Genomic DNA, 21,651 nt, shown 5'->3' on the forward strand with positions numbered 1-21,651 from the left:
GACCTGTCCATGGCCTCCAGAGAGCCAGAGCACTGGGGCCTCCGACGGAGCGTGGCCGTGGAGACCCCGCCCCACCCATACCCCCAGGACTGGACCCCCAATCTGCACTGGCCCGACCTTGGCCATGCGGACTCTGCACGTGCAATGCTCCCTACCCATCCGGCCCGCTCCCGGGTGCCCACTCTGCTCCCATTCTGCCTGCTCAGGAGACTCCAGCGTGTCGCCCACGCTGTTCCTGCCTTGAGGAAACCACATTGGGGATGGGGTGGGGCACAGATGAGGAAGGAAACACCTCTAAACCAAGCAGGAAGCGGAAACGCTGGGGCAGAAATTCCCATCCAACGTGCTGGGGCTCAGGGAGGGTGAGCGCGCTGGCTGAGCCGCTCTGGGCGAGGCCCTGGCCTCCCTGAGCCTCAGTTTCCTCGCCTGTAAAGGGGCAGGAGGATAGTACCTGCCGCGAGGCACTGAATGGGATGGTGGTGTCCGAGGCTCGTGCGCGCCCACGCGCTGCAAACGCTCAATGAGGCGGCCCCGGGTCCAGCCTCCTTCCGGCTCCCGGGCCTTTCTCCGGCCTCCCGAGCAGGGGCTGGCCCTGCCCCCTGACGCAGGCGGGTCCAGGCCTGCCCGCACCCTCGCCACCCGCCTGGGACAGCGGCGCGTCCCCAGTCCTCCAGCCGCGCCCTGGGTCCCCAGCCCCTCCCTTCCTCCCGCCGCAGGGGCGCGCGTGTCAGGGCGCAAGGACCCCGCGATCGGACCCGGGCGCTCGCGGCGGCGCGCGGAGGCCGGGCATCCCCGCCCCACCCGAGAGTGCCCAGTTCCCAGGAGACCCGGTCCGGCTCCTCCTGGGCCAGTGAAGCCGCCACGGCGGGGGCGCCGCGCGGAGGGGAGCAGGGCGGGGGGCCGGCCACCTCCGGCGCCGAGCAGGGACCGCCCCAGGCGTGGGTGGCGCCCGCCCCGCCTCCGCGCCCGCGCCCGCGCCCGCGCCCTGCCCTCCCGGCTCGCAGGTACTCACCGCCCGGCGCAGCCGGCCCGGCCGGCGACCGCCTGTCCACATGGCCCCGGGGCAGCCGCGCCGCTCACCGCCGCCGCCGCGCTCGGGTCCCGCCGCCGCCGCCGCTACCGCCGCCCCCTCCCATCCGAGGCCGAGCGCGCCGGGAGCCGGCGCGGCCGGGGCTCCCCCACCCCGCCCGGCTTCCCGCAGGGAGCGCCCGCCCCCCGCCCCCAGCCCGGCTCCCCGCCAGCCCCGGCCCCGCGCAGCCGCGGCTGAGCCCGCACTTCCCCCCGGCAGCGCTCGGCCGGGGCGCACGTGGTGGGCGCAGGGCCGGGCAGGGGCGCGGGGGTGCGGCGTGCGCGGGGGGCGGGCGAGGAATGGCAGAGGGGCAGGGAATGAATGAACCCGCGCGTGCATGAATGGCAGAGTGCATGAATGAATGAGTGCGGTAGAGCCTGCGGGAGGAATGAATAAATGAGGGAACTAATGCACGGGCGAGAAGGTGAGTGACAGAGTGAATGGGCCCTTGAAACCCAGAGGCCGTCAGTAACAACCTGCCCAACCTTTTCATCGGTCCATCCATTCAATCCCTCAACATTTATTAGACGCCTACTGTGTACCAACCAGCCTCGTTCTAGGCCCCAGGGGGTACAGCAGCCAGAGAAACCAAGCTCCTGCCCTCGCAGAGTCACATTTTACAGATGAGGAAACCCTGGTTCCCAAGGGTGCCGCCTGGCCAAGCTGCCCCTGCTCTGCCCCAGCCCCCAGTCGGTGGCTTCCAGGGCCTTCTTTCTCCCCAGGGAGCTCTCAGGAAGGAAAGGTGGCTTCAGGAGGACCAGTGTTGCCCCCTGCCTCTCCCCCTAGTCTGAAGCATCCCACCGACCTGCCCGGGTAGAGCCCAGGCTGGCTCAGTCCCGCCCTGGTAAAGGTACAGTGTGAATCCTCCGCTTTCCTCCCAGAGCGGGCAAGGGGCAGCCCTGAGGGTGCCAGCTACATGAGGGTCTTCCATCCCAGCCAGGCCAGCAGCAGCCAGCGTGGGAACCCCGGGAGGAGCACTGGCAGCCGGGGAGGGTCCTGCATGGTGGAAACAGAGCTGACAAAGCCCGTGTGCTTTGCTCGTATCCTCCGTCTGGACCTATGGGCTCATGGTTCACACATGCTTATATCATTTCCAAGTACATGGCAGATTAGAAGATGCTGCCAATGAGTACCTTGTACATTTTTGTTTTTTAATTGCAGAAAACATGGAAAACATAACATTTACCATTTGAACCACTTTTAAAGTGTACAGTTTGGGGACATTGAATTCCCACTGTTGTGCTACCATCACCACCATCCTTATATGCTGTATGTTGTATGCTTTGCAGTTTCTACACTCTCTCATTTAATCTGGGGAGTAGGTTGCTACATTCAGGCAGTGTCAGTGCTGAAAAAAGGCGCTGATAGCAAGGCAAGAGGGAAAACCCAGATAAAAAGGAGACAAGAAAAAACCAGCAGCTGACTGGAGCCATTTAGTGTCAAGCAAAGTCCTGTCTCTGCTCACTCTCAGGTCCGGTCTCTGCTCACTCTCAGGTCCCAGGGACACGATTGGGTAACCAATGGACAGAGGGAGGTGCCTCCAAGTGCACGCGGCCACAGTCAAGACAAAATGAGAGGTAGCAGCTCAGGGCCGGGCTCTCCCCGTCCTTCGAAGCGTGAACAGACTTCTTCCAAACCCAGTCCCTGGTGTGCACCCCCGGACCAGCCTCTTTGCTCAGGGAGCCCTGGTTTCCCCAGCAGGAGTCAGAACAGCTTCCCTGACCTCCACTCTGGCCTCTCAGGTTCTGACACCATTCAGGCAGCACAGCACACAGCAGTGGAGGCAGCCCGTGAGAGGTAGTGCGGGCCCAGCCTGCCAGCTCCAGTGTCCCTTCCCTCCCCAGTCCCCAAGGGGACAAACACCATTGGGGGATGTGGAACCTGGGATACAGGCAGGGCTCTGCCCACATTGCCTCCTCCTGGGCTGTGGCCCTTCCCCAGAGGCTGGTCCTGCTCAGATGGTGCCAGAATGTTCACCGCCCGCCCTGGCACTGCTGCTGCCAACGCCACAGATGGCTGGGGAGGCGGGGGAGGGGCGGGTGGGGTGGGGGCGGCTCCTGCTTCAGCTCCAGCAGCTTGCAGGCTTCAGCTCAGGCCTGCCTGGGAAGGCCCCAGGAGAGCCCCTCCCCCATGCTGCACGCACCTCCTGTCCCCACTCTCCCTGCCCTCTCTTCCATCCTTCCCACTCCAACCCCTCATGCTGGGAAGGCAGAGAGAAAGCAGGCACTGGTTTTGGGTCTGGGAGCATCCCTGTCATGCCCCTGTAGGGGAAGTAGTACTAGCCCCCTTTTGCAGATGGGGAAACTACAGTCAGTGCAGCACAGCCTGGGACATCAGGCAGGCTTCCTGGAGGAGGCGAGGTTTCAGCTGGGTTGGGAAGAAGGGATGAAAGTGGCAGGACTTGGAGGTGATGTCCAGGGGCTGCAGAGGACCCTCTCCCTAGGCCCTGCCCTCATTCAGACCTCTACGAACCACTCTGACATCACAACCCCCATGGCTCAATCCCACTGCCCTGTTTTGTTTTTTGTATATCTCTTACTGCATTCCAGAGCTGTCTGATCTGTCTGTTGATGTGGACATCAATCTTTGCCCCGGGATGCATGGTCCTCTATTGTGGTGGGGGCAGCAGGGCAGGAAGTGGCACCACACTGGGGCTCATGGTTAAATGTGCCAAATAATGGATGGATGGATGGGGAGGGGGGAATAGGAACAGCCTGATGTGATGCCAGGCTTCTGGCCCTGGTGGCTGAGTATAAAAGAAAGGACAGCACATCACGGGGGTCATTGACAGTGAGGTACCTGCAGACAGTCACATACAGGGGCCCAGGATGCGGCATTTTCTTGGGCTCCAGCATCACCTAGCCGTGTTGACCAGTTCCCTGCCTAATCTTCCAATTCCCACCCACAAGAACAGATTGAACAAGGATTCTGACTATGAGCCCTAGAGACTCTGGGAAGGTGAAAAATGTCTTCCCACTCTCCCGCAAACAACAGGTGCTCCAACGGAAACTCTGGGGTCCCCTGCAGAATCAGGCTACAGCTGCCCTCCACAGGTGGTGAGAAGGCCCTGAATTGGCCCGAGTGTGTATCTAACAATGACCCCAACTGCAATATTAACCCAAATTCCAATCTCATATCAAATGCTAACCCTAACTCTAATGGAACCCAAAACCAAAATGAAATTTAACCCCACCCCAATGCTAACCTGACCAATAACAGTAACCCCAACCCTAACCCTAAGTCTAACCCCAACACTATCCTGCCGGAAAACAATGACCTTAACCCACACCAAACCCTAAAGTTAACTCAAACGCCAACCCAAAACCAAATCGCAAAAGCAACACTAAAACAAACCCCCAACGCAACACTTACCCTAACACTAAGCACTGCCAACAACAACCCAAACCCTAACGCTAACGCTAAACAGTGTCAACAAAAACTACAACCCTAACCCTAACCCTAAACACTGCCAACATCAACCCCAACCCTAACCCTAACCCTAAACACTGCCAACATCAACCCCGACCCTAACCCTAACCCTAAACACTGCCAACAACCACCCCAACACTAACCCTAACCCTAAACATTGCCAACAACAACCTCAACCCTAACCCTAACGCTAAACAGTGTCAACAAAAACCACAACCCTAACTCTAACCCTAAACACTGCCAACAACAACCCCAACCCTAACCCTAACCCTAAACAGTGTCAACAACAACCCCAACCCTAACTCTAACCCTAAACACTGCCAACAACAACCCCAACACTAACCCTAAACACTGCCAACAACAACCCCAACCCTAACCCAAATCCTAACCGTAATCCCAACCCCAAACCTAATCCTAATACCAACCCAACCCTAATCCTAATCCCAAACCAAATCCTAACCCTAAACCTAATCCTAAACCTAACCCTAACCCTAATCCTAACCCCAACCCTAACCCTAACCCTAACCATACCCTGCTGCCCTGTTCCTTCACTGGTTTGTCCTAGGAGCATTTTCTAAAATAAATTGAGCAACTATGGGGGTGCCAGGGACCGTAGGAAGTGGGCAGGGGCAGCTGGGAGCCTCATAGGTGCTCTGTCTGAGGTAGGTCCCAGGCCCAGGGGTCCGGCCCACTGCTCCTCCTGGGGTGGTGCTCTGAGCCCCTTGACCCCCACCCCACTGCCTGCCCTGCTCTGTCCCCATGGGAAGCAGCAGTGGCCTCCCTGGGGCTCGACCCCATGTCAGGCCTTCCCAGCAGGTGGAGGTGGTTTGGGCTTCAAAACTGTAAATAGGGGAAACCATTTTCAAACAAATATTTACCAAAGCAAAATCCCGCCTCATCTCAGTGTGACTGGGCTTGTCCCTTTAGGCACTGGGCCTGGGTACGGAGGGCACCGTCTTTGGCCTCCTATGCTTGGGCCTGGGCAAGGGGAGGGGACACAGAGCAGGGGATGGCACCGAGGTGGCCTCACTGAGACAGAAACTGCCACTGGGTGTATGATGCTGCTGTGGACAGTCAGCAGGTGTTCACCAAGACCACCTGGGGGCCTGCGCTCCTTCAGGGGCCCCCCTGCTAGGTCCTGGGCCAGGCCTGGCCCTGCTTCCACTGTGGTGCCCTCCACAGCCAGGCTGAGCTCCGCCTACATCAGCCCTGTCCATACCTTTTGTTTCTGGTCCTTGCACACGGAGTTCCCTCATCCCGAGATGCCCTTTTATGCAGTGTCCATGTGGAAACCTCTTTATCTCAGCTCCGAAAGTTGCTTCTTCTTGGAAGCCTTCCCAGGCTGCTCCCAGCTAGCCCTCTCCCACCTACCCCACTGCTGACACCCAGCAAGGCTCATAGTCAAATCCATACATCAGGCTAAAGGAGGCATCTAGCCTCCTCACCCTCAGGTGATGAGAAATTCCCTGAAGAAGTCTCTACAGTTCAACAGTGGCCTAGAAAGTTCTGAGCTACAATTGTGGCCCCACAGGGGCAGGGCTAACCCCTCTGCCAAGGCAGGACAGTGTTTCAGGGAGTTGGAAACCACCAGCGCCCTCCCGTCTTCTCCCAGCCATTTCTCCCAGTCCCTTCTCCAGGACACACATCAGCCCCTCCAGAGGCCTGGACTGGGGCCCCACCCTGGGTGCTGTTCAATCCCATCAGCCCAGGCTAGGAGGCAGAACATGGGCCCCTTCCTCAGCAGGGTCTTCACCAAGCTTGCAGGGGACAGCTACAGCAAAGGACCCCCAGGGGACACTGGCACATACTGTTCCTCAGCATGGAGCAGCCTTCCTTGTCCTTTCATCTCCTGCATTACAGCTAGGCCTTTTGGTCTCCATTCAGGCACCCCCTCCTCCAGGAAGCCCTCCCCGATCCCTAGTTGGTGTGTATCTCTGTGTGTCCTTGAGCTTGGTTCTGACCTCAGTTAGTGTCCCTGCCCAGGGATGTCCTTCTCTGCCCCACCATGGGCCCTCCAGGCAAGACTGGCCCTGGTTCCAGGTGCCTCCCCAAACCTACAGAGGCTTGTTGCCCAGAGCTGAGACCACTGAAGGTGCAGGCAGAGATGAGCGAATGAATGAACGAATGAGGGAGGAATGGAGTGACCATGGGAACACCAGAGGGCTGAACCCCAATGTGAGGGGGAGTCAGCTGGTAGGGCTAAAGAAAGTTCCCCAAGAGCCTCAGCACATGGCAGGCCATACTGGAGCGTGAAGCCAGAGGCTGGCACCGATCAACTCCTCTGTGGTTGATGCAGTAGGACCACAGGGAGAACACACCTGCCCCCTGCACTCTGCCCCACAGGTGTATGTGGCATCCGGACAGCGGCAGTGCGGTCAGTGCCTCTGGGCAGGACTCCAGGCCTAGGGAAACCTTGCCAAGCTGGTGGAAGGAGGAGTGTCCTGCAGGGGCCTGGACTCTAGGGCAGCGAGATGGATCCCAGGCCTCTAAGAGCCTTAGGTGGCAGGAACATGGCAAGAAGCAGTGCCTGATGTCAGGGATGGCCACAAGCCAGGCTGCCTGGAGGCTGGACACCAACTCCTGCTGTGCTTGCCTGACACTGCCTTGAGTGGTATGGATTGGAGGTGGAGACCAAGGCAGTGTGGAGTTGGGATGCCGGCCTGAAACATGGAAGCCGAGGGTGCCCAGAGCCTGGCAGACCCTCACATCCCCCATTCCCAGCCAAGAAACTCCCTCCTCCTTCTGGGTATCCCCATAGTCTCCTGCCTGCCCCTGTCTCTGAAACCTGCCTTGTGTCTGTTCCAGCATCCTCTCACCCTGTCCCTCCTCTGCTCAAGAACCTGCCATGGCTCTCACCTGCCTGCCTGCTGCATCCCATCCAGGCACTCAAGGCCTTCCATGGGCTCACTGGTGTCTCTGATGTGGCTCATCCTCTTGGCAGATGCTGAGGCTCTCCTGCCCCCTCATTCCCCTTGCAGGCTGCCCTCCACCCCGTCCACCCACAGGCACGCACACTCAGCCTCCTTTCCCCTTGTCCCTGCTCAAAACGGGAGGCAACATTCCTATAAAAAAAAGAGGCTCCATCGGGTCCGGTGCCTCACGCCTGTAATCCTAGCACTTTAGGTAGCCGAGGTGGGAGGATCACTTGAGCCCAGGGATGGGAGGATCACTTGAGCCCAGGAGTTCGAAACCAGCCTGAGCAACATAGGGAGACGTCATCTCTACAACAAGTAAAAATTTAAAACTTAGCCTGGCATGATAGCGGGTGCCTGTGGGCCCAGCTACTGAGGAGGCTGAGGTGGGAGGTCAAGACTTCAGTGAATTGTAATTGCACACTGCACTCCAGGCTGGTTGACAGAGCAAGACCCTGTCTCTTAGAAAAGGAATTAAAGGCCGGGCGCGGTGGCTCAAGCCTGTAATCCCAGCACTTTGGGAGGCCGAGACGGGCGGATCACGAGGTCAGGAGATCGAGACCATCCTGGTTAACACAGTGAAACCCCGTCTCTACTAAAAATACAAAAAAAACTTAGCCGGGCGAGGTGGCGGGCGCCTATAGTCCCAGCTACTCGGGAGGCTGAGGCAGGAGAATGGCGGGAACCCGGGAGGCGGAGCTTGCAGTGAGCTGAGATCCGGCCACTGCACTCCAGCCTGGGTGACAGAGCGAGACTCCGTCTCAAAAAAAAAAAAAAAAAAAAAAAAAAAAGAAAAGGAATTAAAAACGAGACTGATGTGATCCAGGGTCTCTGGAATGGTGGGGGGAGCGGCTCAGTCTCTGCCCCCCACCTCTCTCCAGACCACCATTTCTTGGCCCACAAGATGCACCTGTCTTCGCCACTCCATCCTTTAATGGCCCCACATGCGCTCCTCCTGGCCTCACAGTGGCCCCTGGAGGGTATGTCCGCTTCTGCTGCTCTTCTGGCTCCTACACAGGACAGTGCCAGTCAAGGCATGGATGACCCGTACATCCCCCAGATACCCACAGGGCCATTGGCCTGGCCTGCCCGGGGCCCCAGGAAACCTTGGGCCTGGTCCTGCCTGCCCACGACTGCCCCAGGCAAGACATTCTCCTCTCTGTGCTCAGTTTCCTTGTCTCTTCTTCTGTGGACCGGAAATGCACCGCCAGCCGTGGTCCACTTCTCACATGACTATTCAGAAAACCTTCCCTGTGAGGAGGGGATGAGGCGGCAAACAAGAGGCTTGTCCAGGAGGCATTCGCAGTTTCAGTCCTGGGGCAAATAACTAGGAGATTCTGATGCTGGGGCACCCCCTGTGCCAGACACTGAGCTCCTTGTAAAGGGACGCGAGGTGGCAGGAGGGCTGCTGCAGGATGCTCCAGGCTGCCCTTGTTGGAAACAGGGCCACAGAGGTGGCCATCAATTTGCCTCACTCCACTGGGCAGGAAAATTATTTCCGTCATTCCTCTGTGTTCCAGCCGCTTCTAGTGCCTGCAGGGGATCTAGAGGCTGCTCAGCTCATGGAATGGTGGCCGCAGCCAGCCTCAAAAGCACAGTGTGGACAGGGATATCCCGCTCCAGCCAGGACTGGAGGGCAGGAGGCAGGAGGCAGGAGCCATCCTGGCCCAGGCCTGTGGACCGAGTCTTCTTCCACCAACCTCTGGCCTTCTCAGGTGACAGGGCTCTCCCAACAGCCCCCCTATCCCATGATCACCTTGCTCTGGGCTTTGTGCTGGTGACGCCCAAACCAGGCCGATGTGTTCACCCTGGGGTCCACACATGGAAAGTGAGGGGCAGGAAGGAAAAGTTCATGGAGCAGCTTCACGTGGCCACTAGAGCCCTTTCTGCATCACCATGGGTCCAGCTCCCCTGCGATCTCAACCCCACCTTACAGGTGGGGAACCAAGGTGTGGGACCACGGGGTAAGTGTGCTCCACAGCAGTCAGGGGCTGGGGTTTGAACTGGGATCTGCTGTCACAACAGGAAGGCAGAGGCTGGACAGGCCCAGTTGTCCCTCTGATCTCAGAGCCTGGCGAGTGTCACGTGCCTCCCCATCCATTTCGGCTCCTTCCTCACCAATGGAAGCCCTGCAAGCCTAGTGGAGGAATGGGGCCAGCCAGCAGGTGCATTTCTCAGCCACCCTTGCAGCCAGGCACGACCAGGATCCTGTGGAAGAAGTCATTGAAACAGACTCTCTTTGTTGTTTTTTTACAGCTTTATTGAGGCATAATTGACTTACAGTAAACTGCTCATAAAGTGCATCATTGGATAAGTTTTGACATGTGCACACTCTTGAAGCCATCACTACCATCAAGATAACGTGTATTTCCATCAGTTGCAAACATTTCCTGGTGTCTTTTGGTAAACCATCCCTCCCTCCACCCCTGTTCCTAGGTAATCACTGATCTGCCTTCTGTCATTAGAGATTAGTTTGCATTTTTCTGGATTTTATATGAGTGGCATCCTATAGTATGTACTTTTTTTTTTGTGCAGTGGGAGGGAGGTGGTCTGCCTCCTTCCACTCTGAATAATGATTTTTGAGTTTCACCCATGTTGCTGTGTGTATCAATAGCTCATTCCTTTTTATTGTTGAGTAATAGTCTACCGTATGAATACGCTATAATTTGTTTAACCATTCTTCTAATAATGGATATTAGGGATTTTCCAGTTTTGGGTTGTTATTTTATTTTATTTTTTTTTTGAGACGGAGACTCGCTCTGTCGCCCAGGCTGGAGTGCAGTGGCGCGATCTCGGCTCACTGCAAGCTCCGCCTCCTGGGTTCACGCCATTCTCCTGCCTCAGCCTCCCGAGTAGCTGGGACTACAGGCGCCCGCCACCTCGCCTGGCTAGTTTTTTGTATTTTTTAGTAGAGACAAGGTTTCACCGTGTTAGCCAGGATGGTCTCGATCTTCTGACCTCGTGATCCGCCCGTCTCGGCCTCCCAAAGTGCTGGGATTACAGGCTTGAGCCACCGCGCCCGGCCAGTTTTGGGTTGTTATAAACAGATTCTCTGAACATTTGTGTACAAGTCTTTGTGTTAAGACATAGTGTTTTAATTTCTCTTGGGTAAACACCTCAGAGTGGAATGGTTGAGTTGTACAGGAGATGGTTGGTCTAACTTGCTAAGAAACTGCCAGGCTGTTTGCAAAGTGATTGCACCATTTTATATTCCACCAGCAGAGTATGAAGATTCAGTTACTCCACATCTTTGCTGACACTTGGTATGGTGCATCTTGTTAATTTTAGCCATTCTAATAGGTGTGTAGTGACAGCTTGCTGTGGTTTTAATTCTAATTTTCTTAATGACAGATGATGCTAGAAACCTACTTTAGTGAACTGTCTGTTCAAATCTTTTGCCCGTTTCTTCCTTTTTTTTCTGAGACAGAGGAAAAAAAAAAAAAAAGAAAAGGAGAGAAAAAAGAAACCTTCTCGACCTGACAAAGGGCATCTAAGAGAAGTTTACCAGTTTAGCAGTACATTACACTTCATAGTAACGGACCCAGAGCTTGCTTTCTAAGATAGGGAATAAGGCGAGGATGTCTGTTCTCACCGCTGCTGTTCAGTATTGCACTAGAGGTCCCAGATATGCAGTAAGGCAAGAAAACAAAACAAAACAAGATGAAAGCCTGTTGCCCAGGCTGGAGTGCAGTGGTGCAATCTCGGCTCACTGCAACCTTCGCCTCCCGGGTTCAAGCAATTCTCCTGCCTCAGCCTCCTGAGTAGCTGACATTACAGGTGCCCACCACCATGCCCGGCTAATTTTTGTATTTTTATTAGAGACGGGGTTTCACCATGTTGGCAAGGCTGGTCTCCAACTCCTGACCTCAGGTGATCCACCCACCTCAGCCTCCCAAACTGCTGGGATTCCAGGCCTGAGCCACCACACCCGGTCTGCCCATTTCTTAATTGGATTGTTTGTATTACTGGTATCCAGTTGTAGGTGTTCTTCATCTCTTCTGGATGTAAGTTATTTGTCAGATAAATGTTTGATAACCTACAGGTCACATTTGGCAGGCTTCCGAATTAACTGCCAGGGAAAGTCTTCCGATTCATGGCTTACACTCTGTTCCTGAGCAAAGAATGTTAACATGAGTCCTCCAAACTGTTGACGTACCAATTAATACGTAACCCACCGGCACTAACAAGGACACGGATTTGTTTCTAAATCGTGAAGTTTTGCTAAATGTCTTGTACGTGGAACGTGTTAGCCTATATGCTGTCATCTGCAGCCAATGATTGTAACCTCTGTATTAATATACCCACCAATGGAAAAGGACAACTCCGGCCAGGCACGATGGCTCACACCTGTAATCCCAGCACTTTGGGAAGCCAAGGCAGACAGATCACTTGAGCCCATGAGTTCAAGACCAGTCTGAGCAATATGGTGAAACCCTGTCTCTACAAAAAAAAAAAAAAAAAAAAATTAGCTAAGTGTGATGGCCCACGCCTATAGTCCCAGCTACTCAGAAGGCTGGGAGGTGAAGGTTGCAATGAGCTGAGATCCTGCCACTGCACTCCAGCCTGAGCAACAGAGCGAGACTCTGTCTCAAAAAAACAAAAAAGGGCAACTGCAATATGAGGAGCCCTCCTTCCTGCTGCTACATTTCTTCTAAAAGCATTCCAACCAGTAACACACTTTGGAATATGCCCAACTTTGTTGGTGAGTCTTCCCGGGTTGAGCCTTACATTTGGATTCCAACAAACCTTGATCAAATTATTTCTGCCTCAACAGCCTTAATTTCAGTTGAAGTGTTTTATAAATATTTTCTCCCAGCCTTTTACTTGCCTTTTAATTTTCTTAAAAGTGACTTTCAAAGAGAAAAAATAGGTCTTAATTTTGTTCAAGTCCACTTCATTGATTTTTCTTTCATAGTTCGTGTTTATTGTGTTCAGACAACTTTCCTCACCAGTTGTTTGTTGCTGGTATACAGAAGTCAATGGGCCCTGTAGCTGGCAATCTTTTGAGTCCTATGTATTAGTACCAGTAGGTTTTTTGCAAATTCCTTAGAAATCTTCATACAGATGACCATGTCATCTTCGTGTAAGGACAGCTGTGCTTCTTGGGTTACAATCTGAATGACTTTCATCTTGTTTTGTTTTGTTTTCTTGCCTTACTGCATATCTGGGACCTCCAGTGCAATACTGAACAACAGCAGTGAGAACAGACATCCTTGCCTTATTCCCTATCTTAGAAAGCAAGCTCTGGTCCATTACTATGAAGTGTAATGTACTAGTAAGCTGTTAAATTTCTCTTAGACACTCTTTATCAGGTCGAGAACACTTCTTTTTTACTTTCCTTTCCTTTTTTTCTTTTTCTTTTTTCTTTTTTGAGACAAGCTGCAGTGCAGTGGTGCAATCTCAGATCACTGCAGCCTCAACTTCCGGGGCTCAGGTGATTCTCCCACCTCAGCCTCCTGAGTAGCTGGGACTACGGGTGCATACCACCATGCCTGGCCTCAGAAAAGCCCAAGTTAAAAAAATAAAAAAATATATTGTGATGGGGGTCTTGCTATGTTGCCCAGGCTGGTCTTGAACCCCTAGGCTCAAGACCACTCACCTTGGCCTCCCAAAGTTTTGGGATTGCAGTTGTGAGCCACCGTGCCCAGCTGAGAAAGTTTCCGTATGTTCCTAGTCTGCTGAGTCTTTATTAGAAACGGAAGTTGAAGTTTATAAAAAATGTTTTTTTGCATCTACCAAGATGATTGTGTTTTTCTTTTTAGCCTGTTAATATGCTGAATTATACTGATTGATTTTCAAATGTTAAACCAACTTTTTATTGCTGGGACAAACCCCATTTTGACATAATGTCATTCTCTTTATATTTTGTTGGATTCAATTTGCAAATATTTTGTTAAGACTTATTGTGTCCATGTTCATGAGAAATATTGGTCTGCAGCTTTCTTCTGTGATATTGTTTTCCAGTTTTGGTATCAGGGTAATGGCAGGCTCAAAAAATGAGTTCAAAAGTTCTCTTCACTTCTATCTTTGGGAAGAGTTTCTGTAGAATGGATACAATATTTTCCTTAAGTGCTTTGGTGGAATTTTCCAGAAAAGCCATCTGGGTCTGGAATTTTCTTTGTGAAAGATTCTTAAACTATATATGCAATTTCTTTAACAAATGTGTGGTTGTTCAGAGACCTATTAATTCTTGAGAGAGCCTCAGTGGTTTGCATGCTTCAAAGAATTTTCCACTTCACCTAGGTTGTCAAATTTGTTGGCAAAAAGTTGTTCAGAATATTCACTTGTTATCCTTTTCATGTCTGTGGGATCCATAATGATGCCTCTCATCCCTGACATTAGTAATATGTGTTTTCTCTATTTTTCTCCTGATCAATCTGGCCAGAGGTTTCATCATTCTATTGATTTCTTAAAGAAGCAACTTTTGTTTTCATTGATTTTTCTAGTGTTTTAATGTTTTCCATTTCACTAATTTCTGTTCTTATCTTTATCATTTCCTTTCTTCTGCTTAATTTGGATTTTTCTCTTCTTTTTTCCTAGTTTCATAAGGTAAAGGCTGAGGTTATTGATTTGAGACTTTCTTCTTTATAACAAGCATTTTGTGCTATAACTTCCCTCGAACCATTGCTTTAGCTGCATTTTATATGCCGTGTTCTCACTGTATTCTACTTAAAACATTTACTAATTTCCACTGTGATTTCTTCTTTAACTCATGGATTACTTAGGAGTTTATTGTTGAGTGTCCAAAGGTTTGGTGATTTTCTTGGCATATTTCTGTTATTGATTTCTAATTTAATTCCATTGTGGTCAGAAAATATATTTGGTAGGATTTCAGTTCTCTAAAAATTGACTGAGACTTGTTGATTGCCCAAAACATATTTTCTTTTGATAACGGTTTTGTGTTCTCTTAAGAAGCCTTTGTATTCTGCTGTTGTCGGGTGGTGTGTTATATAAATGTCAAGTTCATTGTTAGTGTTATTCAGATCTTCTATATCCTTACTGATTTTCTGTCTGCTTCTGTCAGTTATTGAGAAAGTAGTGTTGAACGCTCCAACTACGGTTGTGTATTTGTTAATTTCTCTTTGCAGTTCTATTGGTTTTTGTATCACACATTAAGATTATTATGAACTCTTGAATAATTGACCTCTTTATCATTGCAAAACTACCCATTTTGTTTCTGGTAATATTCTTTTCTCTTAAATCTATTTTGCCTGATATTAGTCTGATAATAGACACTCCAGCTTTCTTTTAGTTTTAATATAGTTCACCTTTTTCTATGTTTTTTACTGTTTGTCCATCTGTGCCTTTATACTTACGTGTAATGGGTTTCATGAAAGTATGGTGGGTTTCTTGCAGGCACTGTATAATTGGGTCTTGCTTTTTCTTCTGTTTGACAATCTCTATCTTATAATTGGTGAATTTGCACAATTTACATTTTGATTATTAATTTTGTTCAGTTTAATTCGATTGTCTTAGTATTTATTTTCTGTTTGGCCTGTTTGCTTTTAGTTCCCTTTTTCTCTTTTCCTTCTTTCTTTTTGATTAGAGTAATATTTATGATTACATTTTACCCTTGTGTTGGTTCATCAGCTGTACTTCTTTGTTTTATGTGTATACGTATGCTGCTGTTTGGTGATTACTTTAGGTATACATATTTCACTTAGGTGTATATATTTAACTCACTTTAGTGGTTTACGTATTTAACTTATCACACTCTCCCTTCAAATAATACGAGATTATTTCATGAGTAATATAAGAACCTCATCACAATACACTTCCACTTTCCCCTACCCTAGATTTTGAGTTATTTTGTTATACGTTTTGTTTCTATATGTAAATCCCAAAATACATTGTTATCATTTTTGCTTTAGAAAGTTACATATCTTGGAAAGAGTTTTTTTTTCTTTTTTCTTTCTTTCTTTTTTTTTTTTTTTTGAGACGAAGTCTTGCACTGTCGCCTAGGCTGGAGTGCAGTGTTGCGACCTCGGCTCACTGCAACGTCTACCTCCTGGGTTCAAGCTATTCTCCTGCCTCAGCCTCCCAAGTAGCTGGGATTACTGGCACCTGCCACCATGCCTGGCTCATTTTTTGTATTTTTAGTAGATACTGGGTTTCACTATGTTGGCCAGGCTGGTCTTGAACTCCTGACCTCGGGATCTGCCCAACAAAGCCTTTTATGTTTTCCTACATGATAGCCATTTTTGGTGTTCTTCATTCTTCGGGGTAGATTCAGATTTCTTCCGGTATAATTTTCCTTCTACTTGAAGGATTACCTTTAACATTTCAATCTGGACTGCTGGTGACCAATTCCCTCTGATTTAAAAGGTCTGAAAAAGCCTCTATTTCACCTCCATGTTTGAAAGATATTTTCGTTGAGTGTTACGTTTTAGGTTGATTTTTTTTTTCCTTTCAATAAAGATGTTGTGCCATTTCTTTTGGCTTAGGTTATTTCCAATATGAAGTCTGTTGTCATTCTTTTCTTTGTTTCTCTACATAACGTGTCTCTGTACTCTGCTTTATGCGTTATCAGCATTTGGTTGTTATGTAGCTTGGTGTAGTTTTCTTCCTGTTTCTTTTTTCTGCTTAGGGTTCATTGGGACTCTTGGATCTGTAGATTTATCATTTTCATCAAATTTGGAAGAAAATTTGTTTATTAAGTCTTCAATTTTTGTTTTCTGTTCCCTTCCTTTCTCCCTGCTCCCTAGGACTCAGTTACACATGTGTTAGGCCACTTGATGCCCCACAACTCAATTATCCTCTGTTCATTTTTTTCCCCAGTAATTTTCCACTGTTACTTTTTGCATAGTTTAAATTGCCATACCTTTATAGTCACTAATCTTTCCTTTTGCAGTGTTTAATCTTCTGTTAATTCCATTTAATCTGCTGTTAATCTTATCTAATCTAGTGTATTTTTTACCTTACACATTTTATTTTTCAACTCTTAAAAGTTCAATTTGGGCCTTTTAAAATACATTCTATTTGTTTCTTTTTCTTTTCTTTCTTTTTTTAAATTTTGAGATGGAGTCTCACTCCATCACCCAGGCTGGAGTGCAGTGGTGCTATCTCAGCTCACTGCAACCTCTGCCTCCCGGGTTTAAGCAATTATCATGCCTCAGCCACCCAAGTAGCTGGGATTACAAACATGTACCACCTTGCCCAGTTAATTTTTGTATTTTTAGTAGAGAGAGGGTTTCACCGTCTTGGCCAGGTTGGCCTTGAATTCCTGACCTCAGGCGATCCACCCGCCTCAGCCTCCCAAAGTGCTGGGATTAAAGGTGTGAGCCACCATGCCTGGCTCATTTGTTTCTTTTTCATACTTATGATTTCTGCTACCTTCTCGAACATATACCTATTTTACCACCTATTTTACTCATTCTAATATCAGATCCTGTCTAGGTTTGTTTCTATTGATTTATTTTTCTTCTTATTATGGGCCATGTTTTCTTCCTTGTTTGCATGCCTAGTAATTTTTGATTGGATGCCAGACATTGTAATTTTACTTTGTTAGGTGCTGGAGGTTTCCTTTTCCTTTAAATGTTTTTTGGCTGTGTTCTAAGACACAGTTAAGTTGCTCAGAGACAGCTTGGTCCATTCAAGGCTCACTTTTAAGCTTCGGAGGCAGATCTAGGTCAGCATTTAGTCCAGAGTTAATTTGACCCCACGACTGAGGCAACACCCTTCTGAAGACTCCATGTTCTATCATTAGGAGGTCTTTTTACTCTGGCTAGTGGGAAGGTAAACTATTTTCATTTCTCAATAAGGTTGTTCTGCCTCTTCTTTTCTGATTGCCCTTTCCTCAGTCTTGGCAGTTTCCTCAAGCTCGTGCACTGATCAGTCCTTAGCTAAAGATTGGAGTAGAAAACCTGTGCAGATCTCTAACACTCTTTCTGTCTCTACAGCATTCTCACCTCTGGTGTTCTACACTGTGAATTGTGGGTGTCTTTTGTTCCCTGAGCTCTGTGTTCCAACTCAGAGAGATTGTTGGGCTCTCTTTGGATTTTTCTTCCTGGGAATACTGCCTGGAAATTCTCTCCAGGGGCAGTCAGAGGGCTCACCTGGCTTGCTTATGTTTGCTTTGAACTCATTCTTGTGAGCTACCTTTCATCCAGTGTCTGAAAACCGTAATTTTGTGTGTGTATGTTGTGTAAGGTTGGGGGGGTTGTGTGTGTGTGTGCATGCATGTGTGTGTGTGTGTGTGTGTGTGTGTAGAGTAAGGTGGGAGGGTAAATCTGATCCCTCTTACTCAATTTACCAGGCAATGGAAGTTCTCAGCTTGACTTCTCAGAAGGGAACAGACAAGTAGGCCAAGCCTTCTTTGGCATTCCCCCTTTTCTCCTTCCTGCTATCCTGAATGAAGATGTAATAGCTGGAGTTCCAAGATCTTTCTTAGACCAGAAGGTTTTTTAAGGGATGGAAATTATATGCCGAAGATGTGGGAAAAAACAGATGGGTGGAAGGATCCAGGGTCCTTGATGATTTGCCACCCCAGTCCTGGATGGCTGATGTCCCAAGTTATTTTACTGGAGAAAATAAATCCTTGTGTGTTGAATCCTGTGCTATTCTATGCCTCCTGTTTTGTAGCCAAACCTAATTCTAATGGACTCAGAAGCCCCCATCCCAAAACATCCTAATTTATCTCCCCAGTGTCCAGCCAGAGAGTGCCCAGAGGATGACGACCCACGGCAGGGAGTGACAAAGCTGGCTCAGTGTCTGTGATGACCCCTTCCCCTGCTCAGTTAGGACTTGATGCCAGCAGGCGGCAGCTGCCACTGCTCTCCAGGACCCCTCCCACCCCTGCTCTGCCCGACTTTCCTCCTCCCTGTTGCTTCACACTTCTCATTCCAGCTTCCTCCTCTCTGAGTGGTGGCCCCTCCCCTGGCCAATCTCCCTGGCTGAGGTCTTGGCATTCTTCCTGATGCTGGCTCACAAGTGGCCTTTGCTCCCAGTCCTGCCTCTCTATCCTGCCCGTGCTCCTCAAATACCATTTCCAGCCTTGGCCCAACCCCGCTAGGCCCACACATCTTGCAAGGAGCAGTGGTGGGGATAGTGCAGTCGGTAGCCCTGTGGGATGCAGTCGCGGGGTGGGGGCAGTGGCGTGACTGGTGCAGGGGTGGAGCCATGGGGGTGGTTTGGCAGTTTGGTGGGTAGTAGAGGCAGTGCAGGGAGTCCTGGTGGTGGGGTGGGGTGCAGTGCAAAGGGGTGACTTTGGCGTGGACAATGAGACTTCCCTCTCACTCCTGCCTCCCATAGACCGCTGTCCCCCTGGCAAGGGTGGCCAACCTATGGGGTGTTGCCACCTGATACTCTTCTCCTCACTCCCTTGCCTGTCCTTCCATCTGGCTAAGAGAACCCTGATTTGCGCTGATCACCTGGTTTCTTGCACATGGCCACCAAGCCAATCATGGCGCCACTGGTCTTGCCAGCAACGGTTGAGGATGGGGAAGGAGGTGGCTGGGGCAGAGCCGAGGAGACGGGAAGAAAATGTGCCAGGGAACTTGGGGAAATGTTTCCTCACCCATCAAAAAGACTCACAGGACAGACTGTCACTGCGTCACTGCTCCCTGAGGGTGTGTTAACATGTGCAGGCGAGGTCTGGAACCAAGGGCCACCTTGGGACATGCGGGATGGAGGCGAGCCACCAAGGCTGGGAGAGCAGATGAGGGAAGGACCCAGGCCCCGATGAAGCCACCGAGGTGCTGAGATATCCCCATCTGCATCCCTTCCTTAGGAAGCAGGCCCTCCTCATCGCTGTGATGCGGGGATGAGAGTCACCGCCTGCCTGTGTCATCGGGAGGAGCAAAGGGCTCATGGTGGGGGCTCCCGGGACAGGCTGTGGACACACTATGCGCCCCAGAAGGGCTTGTTTTCCTTCCTTGAAGTGGGGGTGGAGATGGCAAGAGAATATGGGTCCCAGATGGTCCCCACCTCAGCCCGGGTCACAGAGACTTCAATATTATTTGTAGTGTTTCTATATTTTGCTCTAAAAAAGGGAAAGAGTTGAAACAATCGGGACAGAATGCTAGTGATTGTCCTTTCTGTGTGGCGGGCGCACAGCTGTGCGCGCTTTGTTCAGCGTACTGTTCCGAAATGAAATAAAACGAAAAGCAGAGCTGCCCTCCCCCCACCCCCCGTGCCCAGTCTGCAGGCCTGCGGGTGCCGCGTGGTGCAGCGGAGTGTCCTCTGCTCTGGTTTCAGGATGGCTCAGCCCAGCGTCCTCCCCGTCCCTGTCCTTGCCAGCGTTGCCAGCTCACGCTCCTCCCTGCAGCCCTCGTGCTTGGAGCAGAGGAGCAGATGGCGGCTCCGAGGGCCACCTGGGTGCCCTAGACACTTCTTCTTTCCCTGCACCATGCAGGGCCTGTGGTCTGCCAGCAGCTCTGGGTGAGGCTGTGGAAGCTGCTATGGGCTGAGAGCTGGGGAGATCCTGGTCTCCACGGGGAGGAGGGAATCAAGGGAAGGTTCACTCTCTTTGCTTCTCTCTCGCAAGTAGCTTTGCAGCCCCCGGCTCTGTGTGTGTTGGGGAAGAGGGGTGCTATCAAGAAATCCAGTGTAACTAGGGGTCCCGTCCTACTGTTTGGGCTTCAAGGGATGTCCTCAGCAGGGCCCCAAAGAGCAGCCGTCAGGCCCAACACATGCACAGTGTCAGGAGGCTTCGACCCACCCCTGCCCAGTAGGTCTCCCCATTCCAACCAGTGTCCTGGGCCTCCCTCGGGCCTTGCTGCTTGTCTCTCTGCTATTGTCAGAGCCCGGGAGTTCCCACCTCTCCTGGGTGCTGGGTCCATGAGGGGACTCAGCAAAGGGTAACTTGGAGCCAGCTCAGAGCAGAGGGGCTGGGGGTTGGGGGTGCGGAGGGATGGGATCTGCAGGGCAGGGGGCGGGTGGCCCAGAGTGTGGCTGGGAGCAGGTTTGAGGAGGGTGGGTACATATCCGAGGGGGAAAAGGAGAGCTGGGTTCGTCCTGCTCTGGGTCTCAGAAAGTCTGAATGACTTGAACGAACCACACTGTCTTCCAGCCTCAGGTGTAGCCTTTTGTAAAATGGATGTGTTATGGAGGACTTGGGGTTACCGAAAGAACACAGGACACCCTGGTGCTTTATTCAGTAAGTGCTTCCCCTTCCTGCCTCCGGGGCAGGCTGGTCACTGGCTCTGAGCACCAGGCATTCAAGAGGCCTTGTTGCTGGCTCTGGCCATGTACTTGGTCTCTATTTGGGCTTATCTGAGGCCTTGTGGCCACCAGGCCACCCACGCACTGAGCAGCCCGCCACCCTGAAAGCTAGGCTCTGGTATCCCGTGTATACTTTCTTTGTCCTGAATCTCCTGCCCCAACCTGTTAGGAGCGCCGGTTAATGTACCGGTAAGGTGCTGAACGCAGGATGGCTATTTCACTGTTGTTATGGAAAGGAAAACCCGGCAGTTCTCACCCCCATCCTCCTTGCCAATGTCTCTGGAGGCACGAATGAGTTAACTGTGTTAGGCAAAGTTGGAGATTTCTAAGCTCCACAAGCCCCAGGCCGCCCAGCCTCCACCTTCCTCCCACATGCCTCTCTCCCCCGCCGCAGCTCCCCAGCGAAGAGCGACTCCCAAGGTCTCCAGGCTTTGCAAAGTGATCATCGTGGGCTGCGTCACCGGAGGTTTTCTTCACACTGAAATTATCCAGAGGGAAGGCGAGAGCCCCTGCGTGTCCTCTGTGGGCGTGCTTGTCAAACGGATGCTGGTGGAGTGGGCCCATGTGTGTGGATAACGCCCACCTTTTTGCTGCCCTCACCTTGCCTCTGGGGCCTGTGGTTATAACTGGAGGCCCCTGCCTGCCTAGCCGACCACTTGGTCATTCGAGGCACCTCTGTGGTGTTCTCAGGGCATCACAGTAGCTGAGCCAACAGTGACTTTGCTGCAGCAAGAAGCAGGAAGCCAGCTGAGCTTCTCAGCCTCCTCTTCGCCCACCCACTGGCTCCAGACTGGAAAGCGCTTGTTCTTCCTGTCCATTCAGGGAATCTCATATTTTACATTCCCGCTCTTGGGTCTCAGGCAACCAGGGAGATGCCCTATTTGTCAGGACTGTTTAGGTTGCAAAAAAACAAAGAATACAACTCCTGGTGGCTTCAACATAAAGGAAATATCTTGACTTATGTAAATGAAGAGTTCAGAAGCTTCAGGTAAGGCTTGATCCAGAAGCTCAAAAGACTGTCACCACAGACCCACCCGTATTCTTTCCGTCTTCATCCTTGGGATCCAAATGGTGCCCCCA

The 21,651-nt window shown here is 51.1% G+C and overlaps 1 protein-coding gene across 1 annotated transcript in view; it reads right to left on the bottom strand.

The window, feature by feature from the left end:
• BEGAIN (brain enriched guanylate kinase associated) overlaps positions 1-1,193 on the bottom strand; it is a 49,991-nt gene extending 48,798 nt beyond the window's left edge. The window contains exon 1 of the mRNA XM_025392330.1: positions 1,013-1,193. Within this exon, the coding sequence (XP_025248115.1) occupies positions 1,013-1,054 (42 nt within the window). The 5' untranslated portion in view covers positions 1,055-1,193. The remainder of the gene's footprint in view (positions 1-1,012) is intronic.
• Positions 1,194-21,651: the final 20,458 nt, after the last annotated feature.

The sequence above is a fragment of the Theropithecus gelada genome, chromosome 7b (assembly GCF_003255815.1).
Source record: "Theropithecus gelada isolate Dixy chromosome 7b, Tgel_1.0, whole genome shotgun sequence".
NCBI lineage: Eukaryota > Metazoa > Chordata > Mammalia > Primates > Cercopithecidae > Theropithecus > Theropithecus gelada.